General features: G+C 37.5%; 4 protein-coding genes across 4 annotated transcripts; 1 reads left to right on the plus strand and 3 right to left on the minus strand.

Moving 5' to 3' along the window:
• Window positions 1-1799: 1799 nt before the first annotated feature.
• LOC147276591 (Radical SAM superfamily protein) lies at window positions 1800-4435 on the minus strand. Its single transcript, XM_086254579.1, has 7 exons — window positions 4017-4435; window positions 3808-3918; window positions 3593-3727; window positions 3403-3507; window positions 2671-2840; window positions 2480-2579; window positions 1800-2373 (listed from the first exon to the last, which is right to left on the minus strand). Exons 1-7 carry the CDS (start codon window positions 4362-4364, stop codon window positions 2128-2130), a joined length of 1215 nt encoding a protein of 404 aa, XP_086110705.1. The 5' UTR covers window positions 4365-4435; the 3' UTR covers window positions 1800-2127.
• A 2114-nt stretch (window positions 4436-6549) lies between these two features.
• Window positions 6550-7214, minus strand: LOC147276592 (beta-1,4-xylosidase). Its single transcript, XM_086253263.1, has one exon. It carries the CDS (start codon window positions 7176-7178, stop codon window positions 6852-6854), a length of 327 nt encoding a protein of 108 aa, XP_086109389.1. The 5' UTR covers window positions 7179-7214; the 3' UTR covers window positions 6550-6851.
• Window positions 7215-8794: 1580 nt separating this feature from the next.
• LOC147276593 (Glycosyl hydrolase family protein) lies at window positions 8795-12668 on the minus strand. Its single transcript, XM_086253261.1, has 5 exons — window positions 11970-12668; window positions 11212-11381; window positions 10874-10971; window positions 10018-10782; window positions 8795-9735 (listed from the first exon to the last, which is right to left on the minus strand). The coding sequence occupies exons 1-5, from the start codon at window positions 12651-12653 to the stop codon at window positions 9065-9067; spliced, it is 2388 nt and encodes a 795-aa protein (XP_086109387.1). The 5' UTR covers window positions 12654-12668; the 3' UTR covers window positions 8795-9064.
• Window positions 12669-14961: 2293 nt separating this feature from the next.
• On the plus strand, window positions 14962-18423 carry LOC147276594 (protein CORTICAL MICROTUBULE DISORDERING 6). The gene is made up of 4 exons (XM_086253262.1): window positions 14962-16027; window positions 16719-16949; window positions 17048-17139; window positions 17437-18423. Exons 1-4 carry the CDS (start codon window positions 15314-15316, stop codon window positions 18194-18196), a joined length of 1797 nt encoding a protein of 598 aa, XP_086109388.1. The 5' UTR covers window positions 14962-15313; the 3' UTR covers window positions 18197-18423.
• Window positions 18424-18863: the final 440 nt, after the last annotated feature.

The raw sequence follows: 18863 nt of genomic DNA on the forward strand, positions 1-18863 counted from the left end.
GACATGACTCAACCCTCAATGGAGGTAGAGGGCCATGGCCACTTCAAGCCTATATATTTGGCTCCGCTCATGTCAAACATGACACAAATTAACTTAGAGGTTATAGTTGACGTACCATTGTTTGACACAAATACTAATCCTTAACCACAAGCACATATGGGATGTTGTAAAGGGTAATGCTCTCATGTTACCTTCGTTTCAATTAAATCCGTCTTTTTCTTTCAGAAAAATAAAAATAAAAACTACCTTCAAATGTTGGAGTACTTTTTATTTACTAAAATCGATATTATATGTCATACATATCAACTATCACCCATGATCCATCCACTATCATGTTATAGAGTAAATTATGTTTGTTTAGCACTCTAATGTAAGCAAATTGAAACAAGGCTATTTCTTACTTCCCAATCCTACTCTATGTATATACACCTGTAATCAATTCATTGCAAATGAAATGCAGTGATCTTGCTTTTATTTACGAAACTTTATTTCAACATTGTGTCATTTACATTATGATCCATTTTGCCTCGGAACATATTTAATAAATCATTAATTCAGATAGCTGATGTGGTCTCAATTTCATTACACAGAATTGAAGAAACAGGGAGAGACCTATGGGGTCTTTTCCTTTTCTTCCCCTAATGGCATAGATGATGAATTGAAAAAATAACCCATTTTATTACCTTGAGGTATTAGACCTGCAAACTGACCTATTACTCATACATAACAAACAATTCTTACATGCAACATGTGCATACAACACCGTTCTCACAAATAATGACTTCTCACAAGTTGGTCATGTGACCAGTTATTGTGAGAAAAGCGTTGGTATACATCTGTTGTCTACAAGAATTTTTTGTACATATATAGTAAGTGCATGAAACCTGCTACCATCACTTCAGAGAAAACCGCTCATATACGCCTAAACAGCAGTGTGAAATCTAAGCCTAAGGGGAAAATATATCATCACCACAGGCACATTTCCACACCTGTGGATAGTACTCATTCTCTTCCAATCCCATTGCTCGGACTGATACTTGAATTGGCATGCAAGGCTCGCACTGATTACACTTTGAATAACAAGTAGCCGGCAAAGACCCTCTCATTCTCTTTCTAACAATCCTTTTAGACGGCGGCTCATTCGGTACTGGCATCCCAATGGCCTACACAAAATTTGAAACATGAATTAGAGATATTAGAGTTAATTTGATTAGAGAGAAGTGTGAGTTGAACTCACCGGTGAAGGTGATGGAGAGATGGCTAAGTTGTGCGAGTGAGCCAAGCAAGAAAAAATGAGTGTGGTGAGCAAGAGGGCAAAAATTAGTGTTCTAGGATTTGCTTCTTGTTGCATTTTTGGTTTTGTTTTGAGGAGGATTGTGAAACCCAAGATGAGTTAGCTTTGACACTTCAAAAGAACAGGGGAAAACTCTCGAGTGTATTCAAATGCAACTATTTTGGTTATGTATAAAAGCTTTTCTCTTTCTTATTCTTTTTCCAAAACTGAAAATGTTGAATTGGTCTGGTACAAGAAGCTGTTATGACTTATGTGATGTTGCAGGGTGGTTGAAAGTTGAAACATTGGTGTAAGATTCAGAAATAGTCAAGAAGCTCCTCACGTGTTAGTTGATAGTGAATAAGATCATTCTTGAGAGTTGAGTTGTGAGTTGCAGGGTGCTCACGTGTACATGATAATATCATCCTTTTATCTCTAAACCAAATCCACCATACACCCTCGTAATTTTTATAAAATAAAATATCAAATTTTATAAAGATCCATCATTACCATACCAGCATTCTCCTTATTCAAAACATACCAATTAAACAAATTTATCAGACTAAAATGGAGCTAGTTATGTTTGTCACTAGTCAAAATTGTTTACTATTAAGCTAACAATCCTGCCAATTGAGTTCATATCATTATCTACAAAAACCCCAAATCCACAATTTAGGGGAGCTTGGAGGGGGAAAACAAGTTTTTCAAGCTGATGGGATAAAATTACAACAGAAATTTTGCTTCTGCAACCGACAAAATAATTGAATGAATTACAAAGTTCTCAAAATTACAGGTGACTACTGACTAGTTATAGTCTGTAGAGCAGAGTCGATTACTTTGGAGCAAGAAGCTATCTATCTGACCTGAAGATCTTCTATATCAGTTAAAAGAACTGTGTTCTCAATTGACCTTCTATCAGGCGTGTTCACTACCAACTGACCACATGCTCCACTTATATCCTGACCCATTTCCTTACGAACTGTCGTTCGGATGTTATAAGTACCTCTTAAAATCTTCTGGAAACTGGATACTTTCTGTTCACTACTGGTTCTGAATATACTCAGACTACCAATTGGATTAAAAGGTATTAAATTAACAACCTGTTTGACAGGAAACAACAAATGCAAAGGTTATTGTGATTTGACACACACAAACACACTTAAAAGGGGAAATTTCCCATATGCTGAAGAAAAGATAAGAACTCACCACTTGAAATGTATCAAGCAATTTGCCAAGCTGGTGTGCGTGTTGCTCCTCATCATTCACTCCATCAAGCATTATGTACTCAATAAAGATTTTTTGTTGACTGAAGATTAAAGGACAATAATGAGATTTCCAGGAATCTAAAAATTATTTAGAAGAATTCACTAAAAACATGAGGTTAGAAAAAATTTTACGTTTTCTTTTGATATTCTTGAAGTGTATCCATAAGCTTTACCAAAGGAAAAGCCCGAGCTGCAGGCATTATCTGACAACGAATTTCTTGAACAGGTGCATGAAGTGAAACTGCTAAGTTCAGACCTGGTAGATCACTATGAAGCTTGTTGATAGCATGAATAATGCCAACCTACAGAAAATTAGATGCAACCGATACACCAGTAAGCCAAATGTTTCTAGCACTCATGAACCACTTCATTAAGACTAATGCAAGTACACTCAGCCCCCAGTAAATCTGATATGTGAAAGAAAAATTGGCGGAAAAGAGATCACATCTTAAGTGGCCTGTATGGAGGAGGTCCCAATACATGCCATCATCAAAAATACTAATTATGTGATCACATCTTTAGTTAAAGGGAAATACTTTAGACATTGAGGATAATATATTTTTCCTAGACAACAAAGAAAATTATGATACGAGTTTAAGAAAGTATTGCATTCAAAAGGGCATATCATCAGTATTATAATGAATAGCTAATCACTTTATAAAACAAGACCCTTATTAAAGAGTCACTTCAATGACAAATGCAACAGCCAAACAAAAAGCAGGTTTCTAATGAAACTAATCACATGAAACCTTAACTGCATCCATACTTGAAAAAGGGGAGGGGGAATTTTCTTATGAACCCTTTGAATACTTGTTCACAAAAAGCATAAAAGTCTAAGACATAATGTCAGGTTGCAATGCCTACCGTTGACACAGTGATTCTCTTTGGCGACAACTGAAATGGGGATCCAGTCATGGCATGAATCGCTTCCACTAAGGCACCATAGTTATTCAATGGTTCCCCCATTCCCTGACACAATACACAAAATCAACGTGTTCAAAAGGACACTTACATTTCAATTCCAACCACTAAACCATTAGGAAAAAGCAATTACCATGAAAACAACATTGCGTATAGGCGTAATGCGGGAAGCATGAACTAGTTGCTCCACAATCTCCCCTGACGACAGATTGCTCTTAAACCCCATACTCCCAGTGGCACAGAACTTGCAACCCATTTTGCAACCAACCTATTTATATGCTTCTACATCAACAACAACATTCGAAACCACCAAATTTACAAGAAAAGAAAAGCTGAAAAACTCAGTACCTGAGATGATACGCACAAGGTGGACCTTAAACCACCAGGGCGGGGCTTCCCATTATACTTTCCCAAGCGGGTGTCGTACCTCATAATCACAGCCTCCACAAGAGCCCCATTCTAATGAAAACACAAAAAAAAAACATGTGGGTCTTTCTCACACAGACATATTATCAAACGGGTTGTGTGCAAAAGCAAAAGGAGGAGGATACACGTACCTGGAGCTTGATGAGGAGCTTGGTGGTGCGGTGGTCGGAGGAGTCGGTGGCGGAGTGAACGGAGGAGGTTAGGGTTTTGAATTTGGAGCTTAACAGAGGGTATGCGACCGAGGGTAAAGATGGAATTTGGTCCAGTTGGGCATCGGGGTTTTGGATCACCTGCTTCCATATGTAGGGGATGAAGCTGGGCTTGATCCCGGAGTTTTCCAGTTCAGATTTCAGCGCTCCGGCGTCGAAGATTGATCGGAACGACATCGTATTTTGCACGCTTTGCTCGATTTTGAGTGTTGGGTTGGGTGTTGCAGTAATGGAGTCGGAGTGTGGCTTATGGCTTTGTCGAGGAAACATGCATGGGAGAAGGAACAACTGGGAAGATTAATTTTAAGAAAAAGGGACGACGTCGTTTTTGCTGTCAAGTGAAAGTTCTTTTTTCTTTTAGGTTGTGTTTGGACGAAGGAATTTAAAGTTCCATGACATTTCAAAGAGGTTTGCTAATCAGAGTTGACCAAAAATTTTTAAAAATAAATAACTTATCAGCTTGCAGAAAATCAATTAACGGATCACTAGTGATTATCCTGAAATTTGAACATTTTGCTTTTTTTTTTTTTTTCTTTGCTGGGTATAGCAGTGAGTTCACTACAGAATCAAAGATTTCGATATGTTTCCATGGCCAAAAAAAAAAAAGATTTCGATATGTTTCTGGCAAAAACCCCGAAACAATAAGGTATGTTTTTCACTCAAAATCTTTCAGAACTTGATCTCAATCACAAAATTTTGGGTTTTTCAACTTTTTCCTATTAAGTTCTTAAAAAGTTACATCTTTTTCAATTTTTTTAATTGTAATTCTACTATGAATAATTTATATAGATTCAACAAAGGATTGAATGTAATCTTAATGAATTTATAGTTTATTTAATTTCATAGTTGCTGCATTGAACTTTCATAAATCATTTAGGATGTTCTAGGCTTCAAAAAGGAAAAAAAAAAAAAAAAAACTAAGATTTTCAATTTTTTGGACTCTAAATGTTAAAACATGAAAAAAAAAAAAAAAAAGTGCCAACTCAAATCAATTGAACCGACCGAACCGATAGGGTTAAGGTTCAGCTCGGATCGATTGTGAATAATTTTAATGATGGAACATAACCGATCAATTCCTTGTCATTGATTCGGTTCATGTTTTAGCCCTAAAACTGAACTCACCCCTACTTATATATCTTTCTCATTTTAGGCTTCTACTTAAAGTACGCAAAAAAAATTACTCATAAACCAAGTTTTTGAAAGATTTTTAAGTTGAAACACAATCAAATAAAAAATTAAGTTAAAGCCCAATTTATTTCGTGTGCGCTGGCTTGGACGTCGAAAACAAACTACCAAGCGCTCGATAGCTTGCCAAGAGCTCAGTGAATGCAGTTGTACCCTTGTAGGTTGCAAATACATCTTTTTAGGTTGAAGATGCATATTTTTATATTGCAGATGATATGTTTGAAATTGTAAATGCAGAATTTAGGTTGCATATGCAGCTTGCTTTCAAATGCATGTTAGATTGCAGATGCAGGTTGCATCTGCAACCGACAAGCGCTCACTGGGGCTTCTACTTAATTAATTTTTGGGCCAACTAGGGTTGGAGTTAATTTTCTTTCTCATTTTGAGTTTCTAATTAAAGCACAAAAAAAAAATTTCATAGTTTTACACCGGCATTCTTTCAATCTTCAAACAATTTGTTAGCAAAACTTCAATCATTAATTGATGCTGATAACAATATTAAACTCAACCAAAGTCAGATACCAATAATACCATCATTGACGAACTTTCATGAACTCATCGACGAATGAATCATCTTCTGCAGAGCGAAGTATTGTGCAAAGGTTAAGAGAACAGACAGTCTTTCGTAGCTTCTCTTCATTGCTCTGCCATGGAAGCTTCATTGCAAGAACATTGCCACTTAATTCGCGTTTCAATGGAAGTTTCTTCTTAACCTTTTAAAGTGCGCTTGTGGATTCAGAGTATAGAAGTTGGGAAGGTTCCGAAATCTTGGAGACGAAATTTGTAAAAAATGTATGTTTTAAAGTTATTTAGATCTATCATCTAACCCCTCCTAAATTCTGAATTAAAATGATGTAGAACTTTCAAAATCACGTTTTGAAGTATTCAAATGGAGGATTTGACCATTTGGAACATTTAAGTTCCGCCTGACCATTTGGAACATTTAAGTTCCGCATTGTCTCAAATACTATCTTGAAGTTCTTTATCTAAAGGGATACTTACTATTTTCGGTATTAAGGTGATTTTGGTTAAAAACTTAAATTGACGTTGTTTATAGTTCAATATTTAATAATTAAAATTATATTAGAAAAATTTAAATAAGAATCTATAATGCCATGGTTTTGTGTAAAAACACATGCATTCAAATTTTTATATATTATGCAATTAAAGACCAAATTAAAAGGATGTGTGTGTGACAGTACTCCTGACCATGCTTGTCGGAGCTAGCACACAGATCATATTATGATGTCCAATTGACTTAGATCATTCATCATTGCAATCCCTTATACTTTCATACATAATTGTACAAATTACAACAATCACACAAGACAATCCTGATCAGAATCTACACTTGACAACAGTTTACATTCAAAGATTCAATTTCACCAACATTAACAACCTAAAGTACATTCATGCTAGGCTTGCTAGCTAACAGTAAACTTTTACAAGAAATGAATTGCTAGTGGCAACCGATCATTATGATGGAGCTCCACCTTTCAACACATTGTTCCTGCCAAAATTATTTAAAAAAATTTAATAAAATCAATAAATTAAACTTCTGGGTTGTATCCTTCACTTTCTATTAGCCACTTGGTAAGGATAGAAACCCATCTTGGAGCCAGTGGGCAGCGAAGGAGCTGCAGAAGCACCCATTTCTCCCTTGAAGCTCCGCGAATGAAATGATTCATTCGCGGAGCGCTGCTGATCAAAGAAGTCAGCAGCAGCCGGAGGTTGGAACTCGGATCTTGTGCGGCGGTGAGACGAGCCCTCCAAGGAGTCACGGCCACTCATCAGAGGATGGTAGCTCCGGTTGGAGTTGCTCTCAGAATGACATCTGTACTTGTGCTGTGGCCTTTGCTTCTTGAAAGCATGGAGAAGATATGGAATCAAGCCTTCCATGTTTTGCCTTTGCAGCTTTGCTCTTCTCTTTGTCTTGTTGATAATTATTGATCAGCTTCTAGTGGTTATATATATGTAGGTGACACAAAGTCATAAAGATAGCAAAGACCAAGCTGTGCAGCACAGGCACAGCTAGTGGGACATGGGGTGAGGCAGGTGATATGTGTGTAATGACGTTTATACCCTTTGGTTATTGTAAAGTACAACTGTACAAGGCATTTGATGGGGAGTGGAGGGTAACTTGGTTTTTGGTTTTTGGGATGGAGGCGTCTGCATGTTTGACTTTACTATATGATGGCGTGTCGTGTTGCACGTACATTTGGTGAGATTGCGATGGCTTTGGCCTTTGGGTGGTGTAGAGTTTGACTGACTAATGCTTGTTTTGGTATTACTATTCAAATGAAGTAATGTTAGGCGGCTTTACGCGTAAAATCACGACGGATGAGAACAAAACTGGATGATACCAGTGGCGAAAATATATTTCTTTGACTGGCAATTAAGTAGTAAAAAGGGAAGGAAGTGTATTTTTTTGAATGGTATATGGGACTTGGAAATTTATGGCACTATGATCTCGTGCTTGAATTGAGTTTCAAATAGTTTCATATAGCTTAGTAGAGGTTCTAAAAGGGTAAAAGAAGATTAAGCAATTCGAATTTCGAAGTGGTTTGGTAGTTTGTGTTTTCTTAGAATTCTTAAACATAAATTTGTCAATCATCTTTTGCCATTTAATAGCAATTAATGGCATGGTGGAGTGTATTGCAATTTGCATCAAGTGCGAGTAGTACTAAAGCATCAATCAACTATTATTCTAATTTTTTACATTCCAATTGATATTATAGTATTTCATTTTTTCAATAACGAGACTAATTATGAATATTATATATTTCTCAGTTGGTATCTTTAGTATTATTGTTTGAGTTGGAAAGAGACAAAAGCAGCCTGACCATTGCTCGAGTGGCCTGGCTAATACTTGCTTGAGCGACTTGTGATGTTTTCGGTACTGTAGGTTTCCATTTCAACACATTTTTTGAGTCATGTTTTGGTATTTCTCTTACTCTTTGTAACCTAAGTCTTAACTCTATATGATGTTTCTATTGCAATTTAGGGTCGTTAGAACTTAGAAGCCTATATATAGCATGTTAGCCCCCAGATACACCAATTTAGAAAGATTGTTTTGAGAGTTCAGGAATCTATGAAAATAGAGTTGGGAATGGTCTCATCGTCGACGAACATAGTTTAATTTGGGACAAGCCATGTGAATCATTCTTTGTTGTTTTGCTTACTATTGGTGATGTCTTCTTTATGACTTAAATTCAAGGTTTGTAATTTTGGGCTAGGAATTTGGTGGGCTTAGCACTTAGGGGGTAGATATGATATTATCTTCTTACACTTTTGCTGCTTTTCTTTATAGATGCTTGTATTCCTCAAGGGTTCTACCTAGCAATCGCATTTATTTATTGGTTCTCACATTTGAGCTCCCTTTACATCAACATTTCAGGCTTTATGGCAATAAATAATCATTGGATGATAGGAATGCGCATGAAGAAAGCAAAAAGTGTGTACTTTCCAAAACTCTGAGATGGGGATCCAACACCTTAAAGCTATGATACTCCATAAATATCAAGCACTTCATATAATCACTTTGCAAGTGGATATCCATAAATCTCTACTATATAATGCAAACACACAAACCCTTCTACTACCATTGATGATTACTATACTGCATAGCTATCATGTAAGTGCTGCAACTATATAAATCATAGCCCTCCTTCCTCCACTTACAATCAATCACACATGTAATGTAAGCTAGTACTACATATCACTAGCTGGCAAGTAAATAGCTAGCTAAGTTATTGCTAATTTGCTATTATACAGTTACAAACTTACTAAGCCTCACTCACTTCCACTTTCTCAGCCAGCCTAACATTGAGATAGTGCTTCACTTGGTTCTCATTAGGCGAACCAACCACAATTGTGTGCTGCCCAGTGACCAACTTCCTCTTTCCTTTACTATCCACAAGGCTCAGTCCCTTGCAAACATCCACCCTCATTGTTACAGACTCTGTCTCCCTGTTCTTCACCTCCACTCTCTCAAAACCCACCAGCTGAATATTTGGTGCCCCATTCAACCTTTCTGAGCTTGCTGGTTTCCAAAAAGCTAACACCACATGGGATCCATGTGTTGGCCCATTGTTCCTCACCCCAACAACTAGATCAAATGATAAGTTCTGGCAGTTTATGCTTGAAACATCAATTGCTTGGCCAGTGGAAGTAGGATCTGACTGAGTGGTGGAGTTGGACAACGGAATGGTATTGTGAGGGATGAGAGTTGAGGTTGATCTTGATTGGATGAGTAGAGTGGAAGGTGCAAACTTTATGAACTTGGAGAATGTTGAATAGCTTAGCCCATGACCAAACTCATAGATGGTTTTGCCTGTGTAAAATCTGTATGTTCTTCCAGGGTAGTTCCTGCTAGTGTTGGCTCTCATGTTCATGTCTGTCATTGGCACTTGGTCTACATACTCCTCTGGGTACCACGTAAAAGGGGACCTTCCAGCTAACAGGGTAAAAAGAAATTAACACTAGTCAGTATACTCACAGCTAAAGTAATTGATAACCCTATAAAAAATTGTACTATTATGTGAAGCCTAATCTCACATTGAAATTATAGGAAATGTTCTTTTATCACGTTGTTTCCATGTTAAATCAATATGGACCATTAACTAAGTGGATTTTTGTTTTAATTTATGATGCCAAATTGCAAGATGACATGCCCACAAGAGAACATTACTGTTGAAACAATTAAGAGAAATTGTATGTTAGAGGGTGAGGTCAAAACCTGGATTGAAGTTCCCAAATATGACTTGAGCTATGGCATCCCCTCCATCTTGACCTGGATACCCCACCCATAATATGCCCCCTATTTTGCTCAGATTCATGGCAAAAGAAACATCAATTGGACCAGCTGACATAATAACCAGAATGACTGTTCCATTTGTTGCATCAACCACTTGGTTCAGAAGCTTTTCCTGAAATCCTGGCAAAGTCAAGTTCTCTCTGTCCAGCCCCTCTTCTTCAATAGACTGATCAAGCCCCACTACCACCACTACTGCATCAGCTGTGGCAGCAGCCTGAGCCGCCGCCTCAATGAGGCTCTCATCCACACACTTCACATCCTTACACCCCGGCTCATATTTCACGGCCGGGACATACTTCTGTAGCCCTTGCAAAGGGCTAGTATAGCCACATGGTACGCCATGATAATTGCTTATCATAGAAATAGTAGCATTTGCATTAGGTCCAATAATGGCCAAATTCTTGATTGTATTTAGGGACAAAGGAAGAGCTCCATTGTTGTCTAGCAAAACTATTCCCTGCTTAGCTGCATCAAGTGCCAACATTTTGTGCTCGTCAGTGCATACATTAGATGGCCCAAGGTTGCCAAATTGGAGCAATTTTGGGTCACCATCAAAGAAACCGAGCCTCATAAGGACTATGTAGTTGTATATCAAGGACTGATCTACCACAGATTCTTCCACTTTTTTCAAGTTAACTGCATTCTCTGTGTACTTTCCTAGATAATCCCCACAGTTCATGTTTAGACCTGCATGATCACATTGCAATAAGTAATGCACCATCAGTTACTCTTGAGGTATTGTATGTTCATCAGAAAATTTTTTCTGCAACTGCAATACCTGCTTTTAAGGCAAGGGCTGCTGCATCCTCAGGTGTTGCAGTGTAATGAATGGAATTATAATAAACTTCCACAGAGTCACAATCTGAAACAATGTATCTGCTCACAAGTGCACACACAAAAAAAGAACAGTCATTTGAGTACAGTATTCAATCACAGAAATTTGTCCTTTCTTTTTGTGCATAAGGTTGAAAATATAGTCCAAATAGTCAGGGGATTGTAAGCATTATTTATTGGTTATGAAATTGAATTTTTGAAACTCATCTGCATAAGCTTAAAAAACTGTAGTAGGAAGATTAAATTACACCTCTAATGATTAGAGCTCAAGAAGCAAATTACCCATCTAGACCCCATTGGCCTCTGACTACTCCTTGTAGCAGGTCTGGGTCAGCACACGTAGGAATCCCATTCACCCTATTATATGAACACATTACACTGCTGACGTGGCCCTCCTGTACACAGCTTTTGAATGGTGGCTGAAATGTGTCCTCCATGTCCTGCACTGTCACCTGCAATATTTACCCCAGTAGTCAATTCATGAAAAAATTTATTGCACCTCGAAAGAGATGGATTATGAATATAATAAATCACCCCAGGAGTCAAATGCTTCTTGATATTCAACAAAAGAAAGATGGATTATGAATGTACAATATCATTAATGCCTTATCACTTGCATTTGAACCCAGTAGTATACTCATATGGTGTTATTTGACATTTGTAACAAAATTTCTTGCTTCTTACAAAAAATGGATTATGAATATACAATATCATTAATGCTTTGTCACCTGCATGGTCTTAGTACTCACGTGGTTATTAGAACATAATATCTTGCATCTTAGGGATATTGCATATTCAATGGTGCTAGGAATTTCTGAACAAGCATATCTCTTATATACACTAATGTTTCTACAAACTTTTCCCATATTATTGAATCAAGATTTCACTGCTGAATGGATAGTGGATCAATCATGTTACTGTTTAATCACTGCAAACCAAACATGGCGATGAAAATGGTTTGTCACTAATACTTGTCATCGGCGAAAAAGCAACATTGGCAACAAAAATATTCGCTGTAAAAAAAAGGTCAGTGTACATACCTTTGCATCAAAGTGAAATCGATCAACACCTTTCCAGCTATCAACATCATAAGCAGTGTAATGCTTGCAACAGCTTGAGACCTTGAGCCTACCACCAGTGACATTGCCTTGATCACCCACTTCTTGAAGACCCCTGACATAATTCACTGCATAATTTGACACCACCAGAGGGTCCTCCCCAGGAGTTTCTTGGGCTCGACCCCATCTGGGGTCCCTGAACACATTGACATTAGGACTCCAATATGTCAGCCCGGCTAGACCCACATTGTACATGGCTCGAGCCTCGGTTGACACAACCTGCCCCATCTTTAGCCACAGTGATTGATTAAAACTTGCAGCAGATAAAATCACTGCTGGGAAACTAGTGGCACCAGGCACAGTGGCATTAAATCTTGTGGCTCCTCGGCCTACATCCGAGACACCGTGAAGTGCCTCGGACCACCACTTGTATGCCGGCACACCTAGCCGAGCTATGCCTGTGGAAGAATCCACTAGTTGCTGGACTTTTTCTTGGAGTGTTAGGCGTGAGACCAAGTCCTTGGCTCGGACCTCATAAGCCAGAGAAGTGTTGCAAAAGGGGAATTGGCTAGTTGTGGAGGCTTTCAGGTCACATGCAAATTGTTGAGTCACAATGGGGACTATTAGGAGTGAGAGTGAGAGTTGGAAGAGAATTTGGTTCTTCATTGCTAGCTTTTCTAAATTTTGGGTTATGTTGTTTTGTCTATTTGATTAAGCACAAGCATTGGTATTTATAGTAGATGTTTAGACTAAACTCTAAAGTCACTCCGTGAAATGTTTATCTGTTATGCCATAAAGGGGTTGTTGCTTGTGAGTTGGGAAAGAGAAGTGTTAAGACCATTTCTCTGTTTTAGACAGTACAAAATGATTTTAGGATGCTTGGATAGAACAAAAGCTTCCCACTGCTCATGTACATGGAATGTCGATCAGAGTAAATACTCTTTATTACTGGAGCTACAAACCTTGTAAAAGATTAAAATGAAACTCCAAATAGATCAATTGGCACATTTGTGTTAAAAAATTGTAGACCCAATTTTGCCTTAAAAAACAAAAATTAAGCAAATCCCCCAGTCCACACAATATAGCTGCCAATGCCTCTAGGTTAGAGGCGCCTCTACTACTCAGAGTTGATTGTTGTTGATGCCTTTGGTGGCAATTAATTTTTTTTCTTTTATTTATAAGAAATGAATAAAAAAATTAAACCTTGGGTTAGCCTAATTGGTACAATTTATGGTTCAAAATATATGGTGCCCATCCCTATAATTAATTGGGGCATAATACCAAAACTTTCTCCAAATGTTAGTCTTCAATGATTTGCCATGTGATATGTTAATATTGATTTGGTAGGAAAAAAAATGAAATTTAAAGTGTTCTAGTGGTGTGTCTCTCTATAGTGCCGAAGTGGTCTCAAATTTAAATTATTCATTCGTGATAAAAAGCAAAATGATCTAAATATAGATAGATAAAACACTACCATATCATTCAGAATTTATTTTAGTTTGGTCAAGTCGGAGTATAGTTCGACTACCTAATTTTGGTGTCTCTAACATTAATCATTCGCCAAATATCATGCCAAGTGCAATCATGTGTTTTGTCCTCTACCTGTTCTATTCTCAGCCAACATTGCATTTTTCATGATGGAATCATATTGCGTGATACATAGTAATAACTAATAAGTCATTTCAAGCTCCTATTATTAGGGGGCAAACAAGACAAACTCCTATTAATAGGGTCATACATATGACATTTCCCATTATGCTTATGGTCGATCATTCTGGTTTTCACCTAATAATTAATTTAATAAATTTGAGCCTATGTTGCCAAATTGGCAAGAATTCATCCCAAGCAAACATGGAAATGAAAGGGAGAGCCATTCATGGAGGAGTGCCTTCGAAGACAATGCAAGCGTAAAAGTTCGATTGGGAAGCCCACCAAGGCACACCAATATGGCAATATGTATGCCATGTAGAAGCATCAAGGTGGACTAGCAGTAATTAAGAGCCACCAATTTTATGCTTCAAAAATACATTTCCTTGATATTTACAGCAATAAAAGACTTGCTTTATTCTCTAATTATGCTTCACTGTGCATTACCATTGATAAGGACATGAAACTTAAAGGTGCAAATGTATGATCTTGTCACTACTACTATTCTAGTGCTCAAACTTATCTAGCTAGGGTGAGTCATGACCAAGAAGATTTATATATCACGGTGCTATATTCATCGACCAAAATTGAAAATATTCACTTCTTAAAAAAAAAAAAAAGTTGATTACAATTTTATTTTCTTATGAAAGTACCTATATGACAAAATTGAACAAAATTTATCTTCTTGTAGCACTACAATCAAGCGTGAAAAAAGAAAAAAAAAAACATTGGGGGTAGCATGGCCGCAACCATAGTTAGTGTTTTTTTTTATGTTATTTTAAGAATATCATTCTTGGTAGAATAGTGAAATAAAAATGACTTATTCATTTACTTTCAAATTTTTATTATCATTTTGTGTTACAGTTATATACACAAATTGTAAAAAATAAAACTTATAAATCTTTAAAAAAAATTACAGTAAAATTGTAGCTTTCTACATGGGTGGAATTAAAATTTGGGGCTACGAAAGAGTTTGACCTCCACTTTGTTTTTTAGGTAATAAGTTTGACCTCCACTTAGGGGTTTCCAATAAATTTGTAAAGAAAAATTAGTACCAAATTTCAAAAAAACAAAAAACTCATGTTGGGTCTCTAGGCAACCCCCAAAAGAGCTGAAGCTGCTCATTTGTTGGGTCAATGGGTAATAAACTTTCTCAGATGGTCCAATGGTCTCAAAGCTTTCTGTCTAGGCCAGCCCACTAGCTCTCTAGCCCAACTTTTTCTAAATTTTGTTGCTGCATTAAAACCCAACCCAAACTCACACTACAAATCCGGTCCAGCTCTATCCGTAAGCCTAACGGTTTTAACTACCTCTCCATATCCCACCTTCCATGGCGGTTTTATAGATTTCCAAGACGCTAATAGCATAAGCACAGACTTCAATTGCAGAGAACAAAGCGGCTTTGGTTAATTACAGTCACAAATTCTTCTTCCACATTTCTCTTGGGTCCTCATTGTGTCACCAGCTACAACAATTTCATCCCTTGAATTTCTTTCTCTCTTTTTTGTTTTTTGTTTTTTTGGGAACATTCTTTGATTTTCAGCACCTCCATAACCCATGGTCAAAGACCCATTTCATAGTTTATTGGGTTTCATCCAAAAGTGACTTGTAATTACAATATTCTTTGCACACAGAAAAACCCAGGAATTTTCTTCAATTTTCTCTTTCTGTTCAAGAAAATGGATCAGGGTCTGAGTTCTGGGGTTCTTGCAAAGCTTGTTGCAGAAATGGGAAGTGAAGAAAAGTCCTCAGAGGAGGAGGATCGAAAGCCAGTGCTACTACAAATCAGGAGCATCATTCCTTTATTAGCAGAGGGTGATCTTTGGCCTAACAAGGGGTTTTACTTGAAAGTTTCAGATTCTGCACGCGCAATGTTTGTGTCTTTGCCTAAAGAACAGGACGACATGGTTCTTTGCAACCAGTTGCAACTTGGGCAGTTGATATATGTCGAAAAGTTGGAGGCTGCGCATCCGGTGCCAGTGCTTAAAGGCATAAAGCCTGTCCCGGGCAGACTTCCCTGTGTTGGAGAGCCTAAGGATCTTTTTGCCACAGATAAGTTGGTAAATTTTAAAGGGGCATCTGGTTTGGTATCTGTAATGGATAAGAATGGTGGTGTGGAGAACAAGCCCCGGGGCAGATTTCGATCTTTAAGTGCCTCAAAGGCTCGCCCAAGTGCCTGCAGGCCTGGAAATTGTGATGTTGTTGAGAGCACAAAGGGGCTTAGAAAAAGCAGCTCCAGTTTAGATATTAGTGATTCTGAGAGCACAGTATCTTCTTCCTCATCTGCACTGACAGCGAAGAGAAGGAGCTGGAATGGGGCAGAAGTTGTAGGCTTCTCATCAGTTGTCAAGCATGGGATGAAGCCAACTGCTCAGCGTAGTCGTAGTGCTTGTGTGAGCGCCTCAATGTTTCTTCTTTTACCTTATGATATTCCTTTAAACAAAAAACTATTTGACTTTGAGTACCATTTGGGTGGAATGATTTTTGGCCTGATATTTAGAAATTTGATCAACAATTACAGAAGTTAGTGTAAATTTAGTCCAAGTAAGCCTTTTTTTTTTTTTGTTAATCAGCATGAACTTTCAGACAAATGATTCAAATTTAACTGCATATGAATGAAATAGAACTAAATTTTTTGACTTAAGTAGAGTTTGGCCAGAACTCTGTCACTTTGGATGAAGCCATATTTGGCTATTTGTGTATTTCACTGATTGTGCTGCTAACGCTAAACCATGCATTCTACTTATTATAACATTGAGCAATGCTATTTAGCTCAAAATGTCGTCTACTCTTGGTGCACAATCATTTTCCTATAATATTATAAGCATATGTAATTAGATTTGTCATGCACCACAAATATCTCTGTCTGATGAATTGTACAACTGTCAACTACTACCTGAGCTGGTGCTTTGCTTCATTGATAAGTTTAGTGATTAAGGAAATTTTCCTTAAAGCATTTTGCTTAATGAATTCGTATGGCTCGATGGATGTTTTGCTTTTCTACTTTGCTTTCCTTTTAACATTGCCATGAATTAGTCATCAGTCATCCTAATTAATTTCTTCATACTCTGGCTGCATTGACAGGCTTCTCCGGTTCGTTCTGCTAGGTGTCATACAGAAGCAATTTCAAGTTCCAAAACAAAAAAAATTAGTGATGATCTGGCCAAGAAGTCGATTAAAAATTTCAACAGTAGGACCTCCGTTTCAGAGAAAAATTGTGAGCAGTCCTTAGATGCACCAGTGATGTCTAATTTGGTCGATGAAAGTAGTATACAGTGGAACTCCCTCCCCCCAACACTAGTGAAACTTGGCAAGGTATTATGTGATTCACTTAATTTTATGAGTCTTGTGCTCTTGTTCTGACCATTAATTAATCATTAATTGAGTGACAACTGTTTATATATGCCTTGTAGGAGGTGTTAAAGCAAAGAGATGTTGCTCTGCTTGCTGCAGTGGAGGCTTTGCAAGAGGCTTCTGCTGCTGAGAGATTGCTCAAATGCCTAAGGTGCGCTAACGTTTGCTTATGCAGAATTCTTCAGCACACTGATCATATACTTCTATATCATATAATGAGGATTTTGTATGCCACTGATTACCTTGTCATGCCATCCACATGTAGGCATCAATATAGAATGGGAAGTTATAAATGAGAAATTACCTAACAAACACAGAATCACATTGAAATTCAGTATCCTTATCAAGTAGAGGGTCTGTCTGTTTTGCTTAACGATTGATAATTGTGAAAACATGATACTCATATCGATTTTTTTTACTGGTTTTCTTTTGGTTGGGACTTTTGCAGCACATACTCAGAACTCCGGTCAGCCAAGGGGGAGTTACAGCAGCCATCAGTTAGTAAATTTTTCGACCTTCAAGATAACTTGGTTCACACTCGATTGATTGTTCAGTCATTGACCAACATTAGTCCACTAAGAGCAAATGACACAAACCCAAGCAGCCCTGCAGGTTCCATTGGCAAAGCATTGGTACTTGCACTAGACAGAAAGAAAAATGCAACTAAATGGATTAAAGCAGCTTTGGCATCTGATCTCACCCCATCTTCTGCAACTTATAGTGTTTCAGTGGAGGCTACCAACCCATCTAATAAATCAAGCAAAACTCAAGTTAGTAAACCTAAGGGTGTATGCATAGTTAAGAAGCAAGGGAATGATGTTCATGTTGGATTGGCAGCATTGGCTGTAGCAGAGAAGGACATTTCACAAGATTGGGTGAAGGGAAGTGCTTTGTCTGCAGCTGCAGAGCTTGAGAATTCTTTGCAAGATGAATGCAGAAGATGGTTTTTGGCTGCCTTTGAGAATTACTTGGATGAGGTTAAGAGCAGAACTGGTTCCATGGAATCAGACAGCCAGGTAGCTGCGATGATGTATCAGATTAAGAAAGTTGGTGACTGGTTGAATGCGATGGCCAACAAAGAGGAGTCTGAACAGGACACTTATGGGAGGATCAAGAATAAGATATATGGGGTTCTTTTAAAGCATGTGGAGAGGACTGCCAGGGTTTTGGAACACATGAATGCAATGATTGGATATCGGAAACAATGAACTAATATACTAGATTAGAAGGTGAGTGAGAATTTGACAAATTTAGCCATCTGAAACACTGTAAAAATGTTAGTTTACCTAATTTTCCTTACAACCCCAGTTAAGTGAATAATGTGCATTTGTATATATATTGTGGTTCACTGCACAGAATTACATATTGTCTACATATCCAAAAAGGAAACTTCTCTTTTTGGTGGATGGTACATATTGACTTTATAGCAGGTCCTATTACTTTTTTTTATATTGTGCTTATATCCAGAACATCATTGTAATTACATAAAACTTTAAAATGACAGTTTTGGATATCACTGCAACATCAGCACAAAAGAATATCAATAGAGGATTCAAACTCATTTTTTAGTTACATTAGAGTAAATTGAATCCTAGACCTATTCTAATTCAAACTCTTTTGAATAGTAGTTGCAAATAGTATTTCCCAAACCAACCACTCTTCTAGAATGTAAGCACAAAGTGGCAGCAAGCAACACTTAACACAGCAGCAGTAGCACAACAACAACCACAACACATTCACAAACTCTCTAACAATACTTGTTGTAAATTTGTAATTTTACATCCACTATTGAAGTTAGTGCAATTAACAAGTGTCAAGTGGATGTTAACTGCCTTTAACTACATCCTTAATATTATATATTTTATGTGGATTGAC

This window comes from Dryas octopetala, chromosome 8, assembly GCF_963921425.1.
Source record: "Dryas octopetala chromosome 8, drDryOcto1.1, whole genome shotgun sequence".
NCBI lineage: Eukaryota > Viridiplantae > Streptophyta > Magnoliopsida > Rosales > Rosaceae > Dryas > Dryas octopetala.